Source organism: Prionailurus bengalensis, chromosome E3, assembly GCF_016509475.1.
Source record: "Prionailurus bengalensis isolate Pbe53 chromosome E3, Fcat_Pben_1.1_paternal_pri, whole genome shotgun sequence".
Lineage (NCBI taxonomy): Eukaryota > Metazoa > Chordata > Mammalia > Carnivora > Felidae > Prionailurus > Prionailurus bengalensis.
The window spans coordinates 28649363-28668209 of record NC_057357.1 but is presented as its reverse complement, the minus strand read 5'-3'; the positions used below and the strand labels follow the sequence as shown (position 1 = coordinate 28668209).

The 18847-nt window shown below is 48.7% G+C and overlaps 1 protein-coding gene across 2 annotated transcripts in view; it reads left to right on the top strand.

Moving 5' to 3' along the window:
- The window catches only part of LOC122471625 (nodal modulator 1), a 56549-nt gene that overhangs the window by 21762 nt on the left and 15940 nt on the right, over positions 1-18847 (top strand). For both annotated transcript variants that reach the window (XM_043560442.1, XM_043560443.1), the window contains exons 12-25: positions 923-1097; positions 2723-2864; positions 4097-4228; positions 5272-5408; positions 7106-7193; positions 9132-9195; positions 9778-9873; positions 12293-12511; positions 12602-12684; positions 13785-13944; positions 14058-14184; positions 15867-15980; positions 16859-16986; positions 17946-18087. In XM_043560442.1, the coding sequence (XP_043416377.1) occupies positions 923-1097; positions 2723-2864; positions 4097-4228; positions 5272-5408; positions 7106-7193; positions 9132-9195; positions 9778-9873; positions 12293-12511; positions 12602-12684; positions 13785-13944; positions 14058-14184; positions 15867-15980; positions 16859-16986; positions 17946-18087 (1807 nt within the window). The remainder of the gene's footprint in view (positions 1-922; positions 1098-2722; positions 2865-4096; positions 4229-5271; positions 5409-7105; positions 7194-9131; positions 9196-9777; positions 9874-12292; positions 12512-12601; positions 12685-13784; positions 13945-14057; positions 14185-15866; positions 15981-16858; positions 16987-17945; positions 18088-18847) is intronic.

Here is an 18847-nt window from a genome sequence, read left to right as displayed (position 1 = left end):
TTTGCAGCGGGTGGGCATTCCGACGTCGTGTGTACTCCGTAATTATCCAGCATCGAGTCCAACTTACTCACTTTCTGTCAAAAGTAGCAACTGACTTTTACTTAAAGTGATCCATTAAGATTAGAAAATACAACCTTTAGTCAGCCGAAGATACAACTGGAGCCTCCAGCCCTGTGCTTTATTACACTTTAACACATCAACCGACTGAAAAACGAAGACCGTCACTGTGCAGGATGATGGTCTTGGTTGGTCTTCGGCAGCGAAGGGCCGCGCCTTTCACGCGCTTCTCCGGGGACACTTCGCAGCACTTAACACGCTGCTCACTTAGAGCCTCCAGTGTGAGTCATTACCTGAATAGGGCCTTTCAGTTAGAAGTCGCTTTGGTGGCTCCTGGAGTTCTATTTTGGCTTTGTAATTTTTTTAAACTTAATTACCTTTTCTGTTCACATCTCCCCAGTTGCTTTTATCCTGAAGTGTATGGAATGACAGGCGAGGAAGGCGTCTTTGATGACGCCGCCCCGTTTCGTGGCCCGGGCAATGCCACAGCGTCAGGCTCCTCACAGCTCTAGCATGTAAGCCCAGCCCACGTCCTCAGTCCGAGGCTGTTCCGCCATCGATGATCCGCTTTACCCGAAACATTTTTATCATCGGCAGATTTTCTGAAAATGGCCTCCTCGGTGGGGGATTGTCCCATCCTGGGCTCCCACTGTGCCTTTTCCTGTACACAGAGAGGGGTTCAGTCTTCCCGCCAAAGGTTGTTTTTTGAGACCACAGTCATTTAGGCTGCTTTTCTGTCTCTTTCTTAAGGTTAAACTAGTCCTGGGGACCGGGGCAGGAAGAGGGATGCGCAGTTGGGGTTGGTAAGTGCCTCTCCTGTCACAACTGAATTCTCATGCCGGAATGGGTGGTCCCCTTGTTACAGGTTCAGTGTCTGTGGCCAGATTTCAATCACTCGCCTCCCTGACACTGTCAAGCAGATGAGCAAATACAAAGCTGTCCTGTCGTCTCAAGACAAGGACAAGTCTTTGGTCACCGTGGAGACAGATGCTCGTGGATCATTTTGTTTTAAAGCAAAGCCAGGGACCTACAAAGTCCAGGTATGATGAGTTTTGTTTTGTTTGAGATATTTGATGTTTTACTTAAGGTATTTAAGGTATTCAGTGATTTTTAGAAGGATTATCATTAGCCGGAATGGAGTTACAGAAGGAGCGTTTCTGTCCCCAGTTTCTTATTTGAAGTCTTTACGTTCCTGCATGTCATAGTAGAGCCCGATGGGCACCCAGTATGAAAATGATACTCAGGCATCTCTTTTTTCCAGTCCCGATGTTTGTCAGGAGTTACTTTCAGGCTGCCGATCACACCTGCACCTTCCTAGGCTTCTGGCTGCTATAGACTAGCCATAAGTCCCAAAGGAGATCAACATTAACCCTTTACTGATGACAAGTCCACAGTGCATGGCTTCTGGCCCCCGAGGCCAACATGGAGCTTGTGTTTTTCCACCTCACCCTGAATACCATCTGATTTCTCCATCGAGGCAGGCACAGAAGCTGGGGACACCCTGGCCTGTGGCCTCACCGAGGGGGGTGAAGGCCTCAGCACAGGACGGTAGGCAAGAGGTGGACAGAGCCAGAGGTCAGCACACCGTGCCTTTCAGTGCCACGGCCCTGCTCACGGGGAAGGCTGAGTCCCCGGGCAGCTCGGGCTCTCGTCTGTCCAGTCAGCTGCTGCTCTTCTGCCCTGAAGAAGGGCAGGTGAGGTGAGGGAGAGGGCTGGGAAGGGTCCCTCTGAGACTGTGCTCTCCCCCAGAGCAGGCAGACTCCCCTCCCTGAGGAGATGGGGTGGGAGGAGAGTGGTTTCCCTGCTTCCGCTGAACAGTGTGGTGTGAGTACTTAGCCCCTTTGCCAGTCAGCCAGCTCTTGCGAAGTTGGCCACATTGACAGGCCTTTGGAAGCCCTTTCGAAGCCTAAGGGACTTGCCAAGGAAGGGCAACTTGGGGAGGTAGACTTCACTAGGGATGGACTCTTCCCCAGTCCTTCTTCTTAGCTCAGGCGTCCAGAAGAAAAGGCCTCACTCTGCCAGGAGCTCATCCACATAGCATTGACAAGTTCATAGCTTATGTCATGAGTGATCTCAAGCCAGAAGGTTCTGGGCTTTAGTGCAGTCTCCCCCCCCCCCCCCCCCCCCCCCCGGGTACTGGTGACAGCTGTGTGCCTCTTTGGAGCCCCACCAGATGCACCTTTGTGCTTACCATGGCACGGCTGAAGGCTAGTTCTTTTGTATCTGATTAGAAATGTGTGTTCTTGGGGCGCCTGGGTGGCTCAGTCGGTTAAGCATCCGACTTCAGCTCAGGTCATGATCTTACAGTTTGTGAGTTCGAGCCCTGTGTCGGGCTCTGTGCTGACAGCTCGTAGCCTGGAGCTTGCTTCAGATTCTGTGTCTCCTTCTCTCTCTGCCCCTCCCCAACTTGTGCTCTGTCTCTCTATGTCTCTCAGAAAATAAATAAATGTAAAAAAAAAAAAAAAAATTAAAAAAAGAAAAGAAATGTGTGTTCTTTCCGTGGCCTGTTTGAGGATTTGTTGTGATTATAAAACTCGGCCTAGAAGTGGACCTTTGTCCTTCAAAGTACTTAGCCTTGGGCCCAGGTGAATGTTCTGGTGCCCTGCAGGCCGGGGGAGCCGCAGCCTTGATGCAGACACTGACGTTGTCCTGTGTGTTCCCACAGGTGATGGTCCCTGAGGTGGAGACCAGAGCGGGGCTGACCTTGAAACCCCAGACGTTTCCTCTTACTGTGACCAATAGGCCCGTGATGGACGTGGCCTTTGTACAGTTCTTGGCATCGGTTTCTGGGAAAGTCTCTTGTTTGGGTAAGATGTCATTTGAAAGCAAGAACAGATAGCTTCAAAGGAGTAGGCAGTTAGAAGTGGGATTTTGGTGAACTCTTCCTTGTTGGAGAGTGTAAAAGGTGGATCCATATTGTGTTCGATTCTTTCTAAGTGCCACACGGCGTCACCAGAAACATTTCTCTTGGAGCATTTCTGCTTTGGCTCCTAAAAGAACACGGGGTTTCTTGCCCAGCTCTGTCACTCACCAGCTGTGAGACAGTAAGCACTTACTCGACCAGCCTGTTTTTCTTCTGTAGCATGGAAGCATTAACGGCTCTCAGAGGGTTTTAAATATGGTCATGTCAGGCTGTGTGGCACAGATGTTAAGAACGTGGACTCTGAAACCAGGCTTGTGGGCTTGAACCCTCGCTGTGTGACCTGCAGCAAGTTACTTAACCTCTCTGTGCTTTGAGTCTCTCCTCCGTTATACGGAGATAATAACCGTACCTGCCTCGGAGGGTTGTTGTGAGGCTCAAATGAGCTAGCTCATGGAGAGCCTGTGCGAGTTTCTGGAACACAGTAAGAGTCATGCCAATCTTTGCTGTCACAGGTGATGTTATGATGATAAAGGGCCCAGTTCTGTGCCATTCAGTAAAGTTCCTTGATCTTTGTTCCTTTTGAGAGAGAGAGACAGACAGACAGACAGAATGTGAGCAGGGGAGGGGCAGAGAGAGAGAGAGAGACACACACACACACACACACACACAGAATCAGAAGCAGGCTCCAGGCTCTGAGCTGTCAGTACAGAGCCCGACATGGGGCTCGAACCCACGAACCACAAGATCACGATCTGAGCAGAAGTCGGACGCTTAACCGCCTGAGCCACCCAGGCACCCCAGATCTTTCTTGCTGGTTTTCTGTCTTCTTCTGGTGCTCCATAATATCGCTTCCCCTCTTTCACCTCGCATCTGCTTTAGTAGGTGCCCTGTGACACTCTTCCCTCTCCTGGTCTTCTGTGCCTTGCATGGGGGTACTCAGCAAGTGATGGGTCGCTTTCAACCTCAGTGGCTTCTTTATGTGGTACTAATGACCTGCAAGGGGGAGGGGGAGATGTCCTGGAATCAAGTAGACCCGTCCTGGCTTTGAAGGAGCCCTGCTGGCCTTGCCCTTCAGGAGGTAAGTGGTGGCCAGTGGCACACAGAGGTGGAGGGTTCAAACCTGTGCTGGCGTTGGTGAGGGCAGCCAAGTGAAGCCTTCCTGTCTTTTCTCTGCAGACACCTGTGGTGACCTGCTGGTGACACTGCAGTCCCTGAGCCGCCAGGGCGAGAAGCGGAGCCTCCAGCTGTCCGGCAAGGTCAACTCAATGACTTTTACCTTTGACAACGTGCTTCCGGGAAAATACAAAAGTAAGAACCATAGGCACCGGCTTGTGGCCTTCACGTACTTCCTGTCTTTCTAAAATTTCTAAAACCCAGCTCTCAAATTGCATCCCAGCTGTATACCTTTACTTGTTTAACTTTTCTTTGCCCCTTGACCTTGAATGTGCGTTGTTTAGCAATGGATGATTGTGTAAGAATTGATGTTCCTTCCATGCATAACTACCACCTTGTCAGGACAACCCACACATTTCTTCCGTGTTGGAAGGGGGCCCTCATTCATGCCGTTTTCACTCTAAATGCCAGAACAGAGCGCATGAAATATTTCCAGTGATGTATTCTACTACTTAGCAGCTGTGTGACCATGGCAGGTTACTTGATCTCCCTGAGACTCTGTTTCCTCTGCTAAAATAGGAGTAATACAGCCTTTCTGTAGAGTGCCAAACAAAACGAAATATAGTTTGTTCAGTGCCTGGCCAACATTGGTTCCCTTTTCCCTGCAGTTTGAAAACTCCCATTGCCTATATTTCTGCTTCTTCAAAGCTCAACTTGGAGCTGGTGGCAATGAATAACTTATAAAGTAATCTTTTTTTCTGGGAAATTGTTTTCTATTATATCAAGTTTTGGCAGACTATGGTAATGGGGGCCACTTGCCTATTTTTATAAAGTTTTATTCAAACACAGCAGCACCCATTTGCTTACGTATCATCTATAGCTGCTCATATGCTATGAAGGCAGAGTTGAATATTTGACTGCCTGACCTGCAAAGTGGAAAATACTTTCTGGCCCTTTATAGAAAAAGTTTGTTGATCCCTAAATATTTTTACTTGTAAGTGTGATCTTGAATTACTGTCAGTTTCTTTCTTGTTGACGTTAATGACCGTTGGTTTCATTTTCTCTTTAGTACTCAGTTCTGAGCACGACTAGCTCTGTGTGTGTGTGTGTGTGTGTGTGTGTGTGTGTGTGTGTGTGTGTCTGCCCGTATACATTTAAAAAAATTAAATCATTACAGTTTTTGTTGAGGGAGGTGATATGCTCTATGCCCACATGTGTCTGTGTTGTGGCTTTTCCAGTGAGCATCATGCATGAAGATTGGTGCTGGAAGAACAAGAGTCTGGAGGTGGAGGTTCTGGAAGACGATGTGTCCACGATTGAGTTTAGGCAGACGGGCTATATGCTGAGATGTTCCCTTTCTCACGCAATCACTCTGGTATGAATGGCTTGTGGGGATTCTCTTATTTGGAGGGTCCTTTGGAAAGCAGGAAGGACCAGCATGCCAAGAATATTATAACCATAGTTAAGTCAGATTTGCTTTTCTGCCCCTCGATTCTCCCCCTTATTCGGGAAAGCCTAGTCAGGAAGCTTTGTTTGAAGTCCCTTAGCAGAAGGATGCCTTGATTTGGGAGATTTTCTTGTCCTAGACCCACATTAAATTCTAACTTTGATTAGTGATTTGGGAAAGCCATTGATGTCGTGTAAAGTGTATTGATTTTGTAGCCCTCGATCATAATGTCCACTTCTCAGTGTTGTAATGAAGTTTAAGTAAACCTCTTATGTATTTGGTTTCCTTGGTGTGCACTACTATTGTTATTATGATTATTTTAATATTTATTTATTTTTGAGAGAGAGAGAAAGGCAGAGCGTGAGCGGGGGAGGGATAGAGAGAGAGGGAAACCCAGAATCCAAAGCAGGCTCCAGTCTCTGAGCTGTCAGCACAGAGCCCGAGGTGGGGCTCAAACTCAGGGACGGCGAGGTCATGACCTGAGCCGAAGTCAGACGCTTAACTGACTGAGCCACCCAGGTGCCCCAGTACTGCCAGTGTTAATAAGTACAGCTGAGTCAGTTTCTCTAGTATGTTCCAGTGCAAAGGACAGAGCTGCTAACATCTTACTGTTTTGTTGAGGTAGCTCCCTGATAGGCAGTGTACCACCTGGGTTTCAGGAAGGAGAACGTGTGTAGGACTGTCTAGGTCCATTCATGAATTTTATAGACCTTTCTGGCTTCAGAGAGTGGCAGATGTCATTGTCAGGTTCCAGTGGAGAAACTGAGGCAAACGACAGTGAAGCGATTGCTTACTTTAGACACGTGGAGGGATTGCCGCTGGTGTCTCCAGGTCCTGTGGACTATTCTAACTGCTACAAATGCTCAAGAAGCAGCTGCCCAGTTGAGAGCAGGTGGTACACATTTAGGAAATTGTTCCTTCCCTTAAACTCTCCAGCAGGTTTCCCTTTCCCTTAGGATGAGATCCACATTCCTTAACGATGGCCCTTCCCTAGCCCAGACCTCCTCCTTATCTCTCCACCTTGCTCCCTGGGCATTGGCACACCAGCCTTCGCCGCTTCTGCACCAGGCTGGTTTCCTCCTCTGGGTCTTTGCACACATGTTTTCCTCCGCCTGCAACTGCGTCTTCCCTGGAAATGCACATGGTTGGTTTACTCTCATCATTCAGGCTGTAGCCATAATGTTACCTGCTAAAGGAGAGGGCCTGCCCTGAGCCCACCAAGCTGAAAAGCTCCTGCTGTGATCATGCTTTAGCCTGCTTTCCTGGTCATTTTCCCCACCTCTCCGTTACTATTAGCCGCAATCTAATTTCTTTATTGACCACAATGGATTTTCTGTCTTCCCGTATTAGAATGTAAGCCCCTTGAGAGCAGGAGCCACGTCTGCCACCAGGACCCGGCCCTGGGTCTGTCACATAGCAGGTGCTCAATAAATATTAGTTGATTGAGTGAAAAAGAGCATGTTTTTGTGGGAAGTTTTTGAAGGTTTTTAATTTTCCTGTAGTGCCCAACTGCTCAAATGATTAATGGGTAAAACAGATGACTGGTTCAGAAACAGAAATATTATTAATCATCTTGGTGTCTCCGTCTCCCCTAGTAAGTCATTGTATTGGCTTTGGTCCCTTAGGAATTTTATCAGGATGGAAATGGACCTGAGAACGTGGGGATTTATAACCTCTCCAAAGGAGTCAACCGATTCTGCCTGTCCAAGCCTGGTGAGTCTGGAAGGATTGATGGGCTCTGAGTTAGAGAAATGGAAAGGCACCCGAGGATCATTGTGAAGGCCTTTTTTTTCCTACTGTGGTTCTTTGTGTATCAGGCTATTGATTTCGGTTGTGGTTAGTGTACCCCTGTGTTTCCGTCTCTTTCCTCTGGAGGAAGTGCTGTTTTTACCGAGAGAATTAGAGCTGGGAGCTAGAGAGTGTTCCTGGTCTCCTTGGGTTTGAGTTAGGTAGAGACCACTAGGTCATTGCCCCTTGAAAAATACTACACCATTGGGCAGTGATCTCTCCTTAAAAGTGATCTTTTTAAGATAAAATTTGGACTATCTCACACCTTGCTTAAAATCCTTCGGTGGCTTCTCTCCCTTTTTACCAACTGTACTGAGGTACAATTTGCAGACCATAAACCTCACCCGTTTACAACGTATGAGGATTTTTAGTAAACGTACCGACTTATGCGACCATACACATAATCTAGTGTAGAACATTTTCATCTTGGAAGAAGCATCCTTCATGCATGTTTACAGTTAATCTCTGCCCCCAGCTCCAGGCAGCCACTCATCTGTGTTGTCTCTGTGGATTGGCCTTTTTTTTGGACATTACTTACAAGCGAGGTCCTGCCATACCGGTATTTGGGCTGGCTCCTTTCACTTAGCCTGGTTTCGAGTCCTCGTGTCTTGAAGTTCATGTTGGAGCAGGTATTAGTGGATTGCAGCTTTCTCTTACTGGTTCCCATTGTGTGGATAGTTCACACTTTGTGTGTGCGTTCACCAGCGTATGGCTGTCATGAACCATGTTGCTGTGAACATTTGTGTGCAAGTCTTTATGTGGACATCTGTTTTCCTCTCTTCTGGGTTAGAGGCCCAGGGGTGGAATTGCTGGACTATATGGTCAGTTGATGTTTCCTTGTCTAAGAAGCTGCCGGACTGTTTCCTGAAGGGGCCCCTTGTGCCAGTTGGTACTCTAGCCAGTAGTGCACGGCGGTTCCTGTTTGCCCACATGTTCACACCATTCGTTACTTTCCTTTTTGATTTTAGCCATCCTGGTGGGTATAAAGTGGCATCTCATTGTGGCTTTACTTTGCCTCTTCCTAGTGGGTAATTCAGTGACTTCTCTCGGTTCCCAAGGTGAAATACAAAGTCTTCTCTGCTGTCTACTCGCACTTAGCACAACATCTGGCTTATAGTAGGTGCTGGTGCTCTGTCAATATTTGTAGGATGAAAGAATAAAGCGAATGGAGAAACCTAAGCATTTTTTCCTGCTAGTTATTGCACAGGGGGTTCCTCAGTGTGATGAAAACAGCAGAGGCAGTTTGAACTAATTTCAGGTTTTTGTAGGAAGAATGTCCAAAAGGTTGGTTAATGATCATTTGGGGGAATAAATTGTTAGACTTTGCTCCTTCCTGAAACTGACAGTATTCCTCTGCCAAACTACTTACACCCCTAACCTGAGTGTTTCCCTATACAGGCTCGTGGCATTAAAGTGTTCTCTGCGATTGTTCCGTAAATTTTTGGGCTTTGCTCTGTGCCCTGTTTTAGGAATATTTCTAGGAGGGCGGTCAGGCTGTGGTTATCTTTTGGATCTTTAATAGAATCTGTTAAGTGGAAAATTCTCGTTCTCATCTGCAGTGGAAACGTACTTCCTGTTCCTTCTGCACGGCCCTGTTGGCTCGGTTTGTGCAGATTAAACTACTGTGAGTTGTTCAATTATGGAAAATGAAATCCTGAGCTTGTGAGGGGCCATTAAATGGACCGGGTCGCTGGAAAGAAGCTGTCACAGGCAGCAGAAAAGGCATTTCTGATCCCATCATTGCCCATCTGCTGTGTGTTGTGTATTCAAGTGAGAGGCACTGCTTTTGGATTTCAGATGTTGGAAGCGCTCAGTGTCACAGACACTCTCCTCTGAAAATGACTTTTGCTTTCCCGGCTGCAGGTGTATACAAGGTGACCCCCCGCTCCTGCCACCGGTTTGAGCAAGCGTTCTACACCTATGACACGTAAGCTGGGTCTTCCCTGCCCCGTGGTGTTTGTGAGCCTTCTCTGGGGTCAAGTGAGTGTGTCTTTTCTTGAGTTCTTTCTGGAAGACAAAAGGATTTTTTTTTTTTTTTTTGGTATTTTTAATGGAAGAGGTAAAGTTAGGTATTAAAAAGAATTTCTACGTAAGGATTTCAAGACATTTGGATGAATTATTGAGGAGATGGAGATGAGCTGTCTTTCCCAAGAATTCTGTAAGCCCAGGATGGAAGGGTATGGTTTTCAAGTGCCTTAATTATCATCTTGGTTCAGTCTTCCAGCTCTCACCGATGGGAGTTGCTTGGACTCCAGTCTACCATTTTTCCCTTTGCACAAATGCTTGAGAGTTTTACCAAGAATGGGAAGCGTAAAGTTTTGCACTGGAAAATTAGTTTATTCTTTAAACACTGATAGGTATTTCGGGAGGTCCCTCATCCCAAACTAGGAGCGATTTCGGTAGTATATTTCAGGGTCAGAACGGTTGTGCCCCTGGAAGGCGTTGCTTGTGACCCTTTGAGAAGAACTAGGTGATGTTGCTAGTGTTTTCTTTCCACTTTGGTTTATAGGTCTTCACCCAGTATCTTGACGTTGACAGCCATCCGCCACCATGTCCTTGGAACTATCACCACTGACAAAATGATGGATGTCACCGTGACAATCAAGTAAGACTTGTGCTCTGCGGTGGTCTGAGCGCAGGAGGGGGTGGATGAGGGCTGGGGACTTCTCTAACAGACACTCTGAAAATTATTTTTGATTTCTTATCTCTAGGTATGTATACGAATGGCCTTTCTGCTCACATGACATACCCATAAATTCATGAAGCCTTCATCCTTTCCTTTTATGACTCAAGAATTAACTGTGGATGAGGGAGAGTCTTCTGACAGCTCGTTTCAGTGCCTTAAATTTCTGTGTGACCTCTCTACACTTCCTGTCTTTGCTAAAGGAAAAAAAAAATCTCTGGCTTGTTCATCGTATTTCGCGTGTTTTAGCAAATTTGGAAAAATTGCCTATTTTCCTAGAGACCTTTCCTTGAAGTCTTGGAGAGTAGAGAGCACCTGATAAGTGAAGGGTCATGAGGGAGAAAGTACGCGAAAGGCAGACCCTCCCTGAGAGTCAGGTTCATGCGAATGTCCTCTTTGAGAGGAATTTTTGCTGTGTGGTGAGGTGTTAGATGCCCGACACTGTAATTTCCTCGAAATGAAAGAGTTTTTGGCAACATGATCATCTTTGTGCCAGAAAATGGAAATCTGAGTAATTTTCCCCCTCCTTACCTTAAGCAACCTCAACTGTTTGTCCGTCTTTCTGTCCTCCGCCTTTTCAGCTCATCCACCTCTGCGCAAATGTTGAGAGTTCTTTAGTGCTCAGGCACAGCCACGGTCTCACAGGGGACACAGACAGTAGTCCAGGCGTCACGCGCAGGACTGTGAGGTTGCACCTATGATGAGGGCTTTGAATTGGACCCCGTGGATGCTTGGGGTGTGTGTGGGGGGGAGGTAGGCCCTGTAGGGCCAGCCCGAGTTAAGGGTCTCAGCATTGTTGCACAGACACTGTGACGTGTTTAAGTAGAGGGATGGTGTTTGTGCTTCACAAAGATCCCCCTGGCTGCTGAGTGGACACACAGAAGAAGCCGCATGAGGCAGGGGGCGGAGGCCCTCGCAGGGGTGTAGGCGTGAGTCAGTGGAGGTTCGGCCAGATGCACGGTAGTGGGGCTGGGGAGCAGTGGATGCCTGGGGGGGCTGTCGAAGAGATGGAGTTGACAGCATGTGGCATCGCCGACCAGTGGGGTCAGGCGGGACGAGTGTCGGGGACGGCCCTCGGCTCCTGGCTAGGGGAGTGGATTGCAGGGGTGTCCCGTTCCCCAGGGCAGCCAGGGGTCTAGGCAAAGGACTTGGGCATGTTCCTGGTGGGCCCAGGGCGCTGCCTGGTGCTGGAAGAATGCCTTTTACCCTCCTCCTGCTTGGAAAGTAGCAATTATTGGTCGGACCAGTAGCGACCGTGTATTACCTTATTTTCAGCCTTTATTGAATATATCTTTGAAACTTCGGAGGGGGGTTTTGTTTTGGTTGCTTGTGCTGGGGATTGTAGAAGATGCATGTTTCAGCTGGACAGGACCACCTGGATCCCTCATGGGGATCTTGTGCTCCCTGGCTCCCAAACTGGACTCCTGGTTGTCGACCTCCACAGACCTACCCTTTGTCATCTTTCTCGATGGTTCTCGACTCTTCTTTCCCCTGCATCCGTACCCAGCCAGTCCACGTGCAGATCCTTGGCTTTGCAGTTGAAATATGCCCATCATCTTGTCCCTTCTCAGCACGCTGCCTCGGTACTCTGGTCCCATCCACTGTCTCTTGCCTGGATCCTTGCCACGGCCGTCCTGCCTGGCTTTCCTGTATGGGCTCTTGCTTCCTGACTGTGTTCTCTGTGCAGAAGCCAGAGGCCTTTTAAAGTAGGGATGTTGTCATTCCTCCGCTTACAACTCCAGTGGCTCTCCATCCCACCCAGAATGAAATCCAGAGTCTGACACCTGCTCCCCCTGGACCCTCTGACGCATCTGACTCTTCCCTGGGTCCGCTGCCCAGGCCACCTCAGTCTCCTTGCTGTCCCCTGGGCATGGCAGGGGAGCTGCCCCCGAGGCTCCAAGGGCTTTTTACTTGCTGTTTCCTTGCCCAACACACTCCCCACCCCGGGAGCCTGGTAAAGAACAGTGCCCCCATGCTGCCAGCACAGTCTCCTTCTACGGTGCTTTATTTTACTCCTTTGTATTCAGTCTGACATCATTTTCTGTTTATTGTCTGTCTCTCCCCCCTGGAATGTGGATTCCACATGGTTAGGGAATGTCATTTGTCCTGTTTACTGGTTCCCTGGACCTACTAGATACTGCTACTGTCACAAAGAAGTTCAGTTTTTATTGTTTGGAAAGCGATTCGTTGATGCAGAACGGGAGCAGAGTGTGCCGCTGGGGTGGCATCAGAAGGCGGTCAGGCTTTTACTGACGGGTGACTCCTTCTAGAAATGTCCGGTTCCCACCGACCGCGGGGGGTAAGTGACCACGTGCTCTAGGCTGCTCCTTCCGTTCTTCAGATCTTCCATAGACAGTGAACCCGCCTTGGTCCTGGGCCCCCTGAAGTCCGTGCAAGAGCTGCGGAGGGAGCAGCAGCTGGCTGAGATCGAGAGCCGCCGGCAGGAGAGGGAGAAGAACGGCAAGGATGACACTGGGGAAGGAAGGACCAAACCCCCCGCGCAGGAGATGGTCGACGAGTTGCAAGGCCCCTTCTCCTATGACTTCTCTTACTGGGCACGGTGAGCTCTCTCTCTACGGCGTCCTCTCTTCTCATACCCTTCCTAACCGAGGGCAAAACCAACCAAATGGAAGTATTTTCATTGTTTTAGGTCTGGAGAGAAAATCACCGTCACACCCTCCTCTAAAGAGCTACTCTTCTATCCCCCGTCCATGGAAGCCACTGTCAGCGGAGGTAAGTGTCAACTCGGTGAGCCAGTGACACATCTCTGCAGTTCACCGTTTCTTTTACCTGCATTTAAAAATTTATTTTGTGTGGTTGTTACGGTGAAACCATCTTTGTAGGGCTCCTTATAATCCCCTTTGGCACTGGCACATAGCTGTTACCGTTTGGTGAGTGGCTGAGTGAATGGATCGTCTCAGTCCGTGAAAGTAACTGGTTATTTATTTATTTATTTAGTGTTTATTTTTGATAGAGAGACAGAGTGCAAACAGGGAGGGGCAGAGAGAAAGGGAGACACAGAATCTGAAGCCGAATCCAGGCTCTGTGCTGACAGCACAGAGCCTGATGCGGGGCTCAAACTCACGAACCGTGAGATCATGACCTGAGCCAAAGTCGGACACTCAACCGACTGAGCACCCAGGTGTCCCGAAAGTTACTGTGGTTATTAGAAGTTGGGTGATCTTTCTGAGGAAGGATTACTTTTTTCCCTGATGTTTTTAGTTTGTTACTGAAAGGTAGGTGAAAAGCAAAACCATCCGGTGCTGAAGCGAGAGCTTTAGGCATCATATGTGTGAACTGTTGATGGTGTGTGTATCTGTTGGTAGGAGCGAGAGAGGGTCTTTTTGGGACTGGACAATTTAAAGTGACTGCTGGTGGGGTATTTGTCTTTTGGCTTCCAACAGTTTTCTCTAGCCTCATGGGTTCAGTGGATCCTGGGCATTTATGCAGTTTGTGTTTGGCAGGAGAGCGTATTGAATAGTGCGGCTTCCCAGCGGGCGTTTTGTTTGGGGTGGTCTTCCCCGCTGGGTCCAGCTGCACAGTCTCTCCTCCACCAGAAAGGCCTTGTGACAGTGGACAGAGGGGTAGTGAGAACCCAGCCTTGTTTAGATTTGTGTGCTCACGCTCCTGGCCATTGAGCAAACTCTCTCAGGAATGGAGGGAGGTGTGGGCCACCCAATTACTGAGGCTTCTGATATATATAGTGAACAGCCTCCTTTGGAACTAGCTTCATATATCTCAGTTTCAAGCCCTTCTTTAACGGGAAGCCCCCTTCCAAAATGGCCCCATCCCACTGCAGCTAAGTCCCGTTCTTCTATTTGTTCCCTCTTTAGAAAGTTGCCCAGGGAAGCTGATTGAGATCCACGGGAAAGCAGGCTTATTTCTGGAAGGCCAGATCCACCCGGAGTTGGAGGGAGTCGAGATCGTCATCAGTGAAAAGGGGGCGAGCTCACCCCTGATCACAGTCTTCACTGATGACAAAGGTGCCTATAGGTAAGCCCGTGACACAGCACATGCTTGGGAGCAGGTGTCCGTGGGGCCGGCGAGGCCTCCTGCAGGCGTGAAGCGCAGCCATCTCCAGCGGGCTCTTGCTTTCTTTTGTTTAGCGTCGGGCCCCTGCACAGTGACCTGGAGTACACGGTGTCCTCGCAGAAGGAAGGCTATGTTTTGACCGCGGTCGAGGGAACCATAGGAGACTTTAAGGCTTATGCTTTGGCCGGCGTAAGCTTTGAGGTAACCCTTACGTTTTTGAAAAGTGGTTTTATTGAGTTATAATTGGCGTATGATAAACTGCACTTAAAGCATATAATTTGCTAGTTTCAACATACACAGGTGCACCCGGGAGTATAGTGACAGTCAGGCACCCTGCTCAGTGTGCTCGTACCCCTTGGTACCCCCTCTCTCCCGATCTCCCTGCTCATCTGGTCTGCTTTCTGTCACTGCGGATTAGTTTGCAGTTTCTAGCGTTTGACACAAATGGAACCATATAGGATGTACTCCTTTGGGGACGCCTTCTTTCACTCAGCATAATTTGGAGACCTGTTGACTTTAGCTTGTTTGCCTACCTTTTGGGAAGTGCTTTAAACTCCCATCTTTAACTGTGTCCTGTGGAAAAGGACAGAATGTTCCTGTAGCAGTATTTGATGTCCCTCTCTTCTTAACCATCCTTCCTGGGAAGAAGTGTGTGGTGCCCGGAGTAAGTCTGGAGGTCCTTGAGTGTGAATATTTTCAACATAGAGGGAGGCTCAAGGAAAAGAAGGACAGATTACATCACATACAGATTTCAAATTCTGTAGCACAGGATGCATTTTTTTTGATAATTTTTTTTTAATGTTTGTTTATTTTTGAGAGAGAGACAGAGCGTTAGTGGAGGAGGAGAGGAGAGAGAGGGAGACACAGAATCTGAAGCAGGCTCCAGGCTCTGAGCCTAAGGTGGGGCTCGAACTCAGGAATGGTGAGATCATGACCTGAGTTGAAGTCAGATGCTTAACCAACTGAGCCACCCAGGCGCCCCGACGCAGGATTCATTTTTAAAGCAAATTAAAAGACATTCAAACCAGGAAGGAATCTTTATATCATGAGAAATACCCAAGATGATAAGGAACTCCTAAAATTGATAAGAAAAAGACAATTTGATAGAAATAAGAACCACAAAGTATATGAAAAGGCAGTTTACAGAAGCAATACCGGTGGCTGATAAGCTAGAAGAAATGCCCAACTTCAGAAGTGACTGAAGGAATTACCATTGAAACACTGGGATGTAGCTTAGATTTGCAGTGATTCAGACAGTATCCATTTTTTTGCGAGTATTTTCCCACGCATAGATAATTCATGGAACTGTAACTGGTTATGGCCGCTTTGGTATGCAATGTGGGGGTGTCTTTCTGAATTCAAAGTGCACAACATCCAACAGTTCTACTCCCAGGAACAGAGGCAAACAAGTGCACAAGGAACACATGTTCCAGGAAGTCTCGATCGTCTCCTTTCCTATCACAGAAGTAGGTGGCTGGTCTTCATGCAGAGCTCGGCCGCCCCCTGCTTTAGGATGATGTGCATTAAGACACAGTGCGGTAGATATGTGGCCCGGCAGGGGAGGGAGGCCGGGATCTGTACTTGAGAGAAGCAGCAGGTGCAGAGCTTGGGCCACCTGCCCACCCTCCCTGCTGTAAACTTGCCAGTCGGTCAGCGCTAGCTGTAATGTTTGCACATTTATGTGGGCGTAGAAGCCGTTCTGGAAGGCGACGTACCAAACTATTAACATTAGTTACCCCTGGGGACGAAGAGTAGACCTTCTGTCTACCGGTGGATAACAATAAGAGAAAAACAACCCAGAAGAATTGCCTCTTGGCTTTTGAAATGTTACCTCCAGTGGCTAACGGAGTTGCCCTTGCTCTGCTGTTCTTTCTTGCCCCCAGATAAAGGCGGAAGATGACCAGCCCCTCCCCGGGGTCCTCTTGTCCCTCAGTGGTGGTGTTTTTCGATCCAATCTCTTGACTCAGGACAATGGCATTCTGACGTTCTCAAACCTGGTAAAGTATCCCGTAATGTGCCACCTGCCCGTGTTCCCACAAGGGAGCAGGGACATGGCTTGCGTGACTTAGGTATCGCTTGACAACCTGAGAACAGAAGAGCAGCGTCGAGTGCTGCACGTTTCTTAGGGGACCAAATATAACTAGGGTATTGCTCTTACTAGAACTTAATGCTGCCGATTCTTGTTCCCTTCCGCACACACTTGTTTTCTGGCCACCGGCTTGTCACTAAGACAGCGTAATTAATTACCGTGGCCTCAGCGGCTCCTCTCCTAGGCATCCCTTTGTTTGACCACAACATCGCGTTGTTTACAATGCCGAGTCTTATTTGGTGGCTCGCTTGTGTTTGTTCTGCAAACCGTGTTCCCCATGATGGGAGGATGGCAGCGTTTCATTCCGGATGTAACCTGAGGCCCTGAGTGGTGGGGACTCAGCAAGTACACGTTAGCTGGCCATTCTGTGAGGCCTGGGTGTAAAGGGACTGCTCTAGGGACGTCGCACACAGGCAGCGAGGCGTATCTGAAAGGTCATGTGCTGTGCACTGATGCACACCCAGCCATGAATCTTCCCTCCGCTGCTTATGTACTGTGTCATCTCAGGGGAGTTGCTTGACCTCTCTGAGCCTCAGTTTCTTCATTCATAAAATTCAAATTGATTTCTGCCTCGCTGAATTAAAGGCACGTGATGCCGGCTGCTATTAGAGTTGTAATTGCTTCATGTAACCATTTCCTCGAGAGGCAGAGTCACCATTTTTGTCTGCATAGGAAGCCCTGGGGCTCTGGTGGCCGAATTCCGGTCCCTGCTGGCTTTAGTCGCCCCGTGTGAAGCCATATGTAGATGGGGCAGCAGAGGCTCAGTCCGTGGGTGTCTCTCCACAGAGCCCTGGCCAGTATTACTTCAAACCCATGATGAAGGAGTTCCGGTTTGAGCCGTCCTCACAAATGATTGAGGTACAGGAGGGGCAGAACTTAAAGATCTCCGTCACCGGGTACCGAACGGCCTACAGGTACGCAGCCTGCCTGTCCCTGTCCCCCAGGCCCGGGTTCTGGAGCCCCACTCAGGCCTCCGTGACCCAGAGCCTCCACCCAGCCTGCATTTGGGTTTCACGTGGGAGGCAGAGGTGATAAGAGACCAGGCCCAGAGAGTTTCGACGGCTGCCTGTTTTCTTCAGATCCCTCCAAATCAGCGATTCTGTCACGAAGTTCCTATTCTGAAATTGGCCTGAGAGTGCCCATTTAGTTGCTTAAAAATTTTATTTGTACAAGAGCTTGAAACTCAAATTAAATTTTTAAAACAAGGAAATGAACTCACTGGAGTAAGGCTGCAGAATGTTGGCGAGAGTGTAAAACGTTCGGTTCCCCTTCCTTGTTTCAGCGCATCAGGTTTTGCGGTGTGTCAGAGCACTTCCAGAGATGGTTTACACAGATACTCGTACACGCGTACGACACGCCATACGTTAGCTCTGTTAGCTGTACGTAGTCGGAAAGGTATTCATACACACACCGTACGTATTTGTAAACAGTCGCAAGAGCGCTTGAGATGAAGATTGGCTGATCAGAAGTTTAGCAAAATGGGCCATTTTCAAATGAGTGTGGAGAATGAGAAACTGTTTTCATTGCATTTCATGGAATGCTTCATTATTTGAAACAAAGCTTAATGAAAGCAAGGTAAAGCAGAATAAAACAAGGCTTGGCCTCCATTAATTGTAATTTCCTGGAGCGTCCGTTAAAACGTACGAGGAGAGAAACTGATGGCAGTGTTCAGGCAGGCTCAGGCCTTCGGGCAGGGAGGCTGGATTGGAAGTGACAAGGCCAGAACCGAATCCCCTTGGCTCATCGAGGTACACTTCCCCACCGGACTGCTTTGCACTGTGAATTGTCAGTAAAGGCAGGACGCTTTACCTCAAATCCTTTGTGTGCTTCAGAAAACCCCGGGCATATCATGCTCTGTCTCTCGCCATTCTAGTTGCTATGGAACGGTTTCTTCTTTAAACGGAGAACCAGAACAGGGTGTGGCCGTGGAAGCCGTGGGACAGAACGACTGCAGTATTTACGGAGAAGACACCGTGACGGATGAGGAGGGCAAATTCAGGCTTCGTGGATTGCTGGTGAGACTGGACATCTTTTATTAGTGGGTGTCTGCACACTGTGTTGTTGACAGCTGCCTTGTGGTGCCTGCCCCCAAGACGGCTAGGAACAGGCTGGGCAGGGGGGTTGGGGCTGCGGGGTTAGGGCTCTGGAAGCGTCCTTCTGTATCTTAACTGGCACAGCTTACCTTTCACAGAGCTGACACATTGGGTTGGGGTTTTGTGGCAAATTAAAGTTGGGAAACAGTGGGTTTGGAGCAGCTTTTGCCTGCATCGGGTGGTTACGGCTTAAGCAGGGGCTCTCACGCCAAATGCCTGTGGGGCCGGAAGAGACCTGTGAATGGCTGAAGGGTGCTGGGTGCACACGCGGGGCTGGTGAACTCGAGAGGGGGCAGCTGCCACTGAACCCCAGCTCTCTGTAGCCATGTGGGAAGACAGACTCGGGGCTGCCAGATCCTTTGCATTGTTAAAAGGGATGTCACAAGTTTAGATTGCTGTGTGAAAGCTCCTGATTTCTAGGTGTTAACAACTAATTAAAAAAAAAAAACACAAACCCACAACTTCTTTGTCCTTCTCACTCCTCATTTGTCCTTCTCACTCCTCAATTGCAGCATTCAGTTTAGGGTTTATGGTGCTTTGTCCTCAGTTTTTATGTGTGCATTCATTCATTTGCTCATTTAGCAGACCTTACCTGTGTACCGTGTGGTCACTGGCAGGGTTGGACAGCACCTGCTGGACTGGGCCACTTGGATCCGTGGTGGGGCCCCTGGGCTCTCAGATG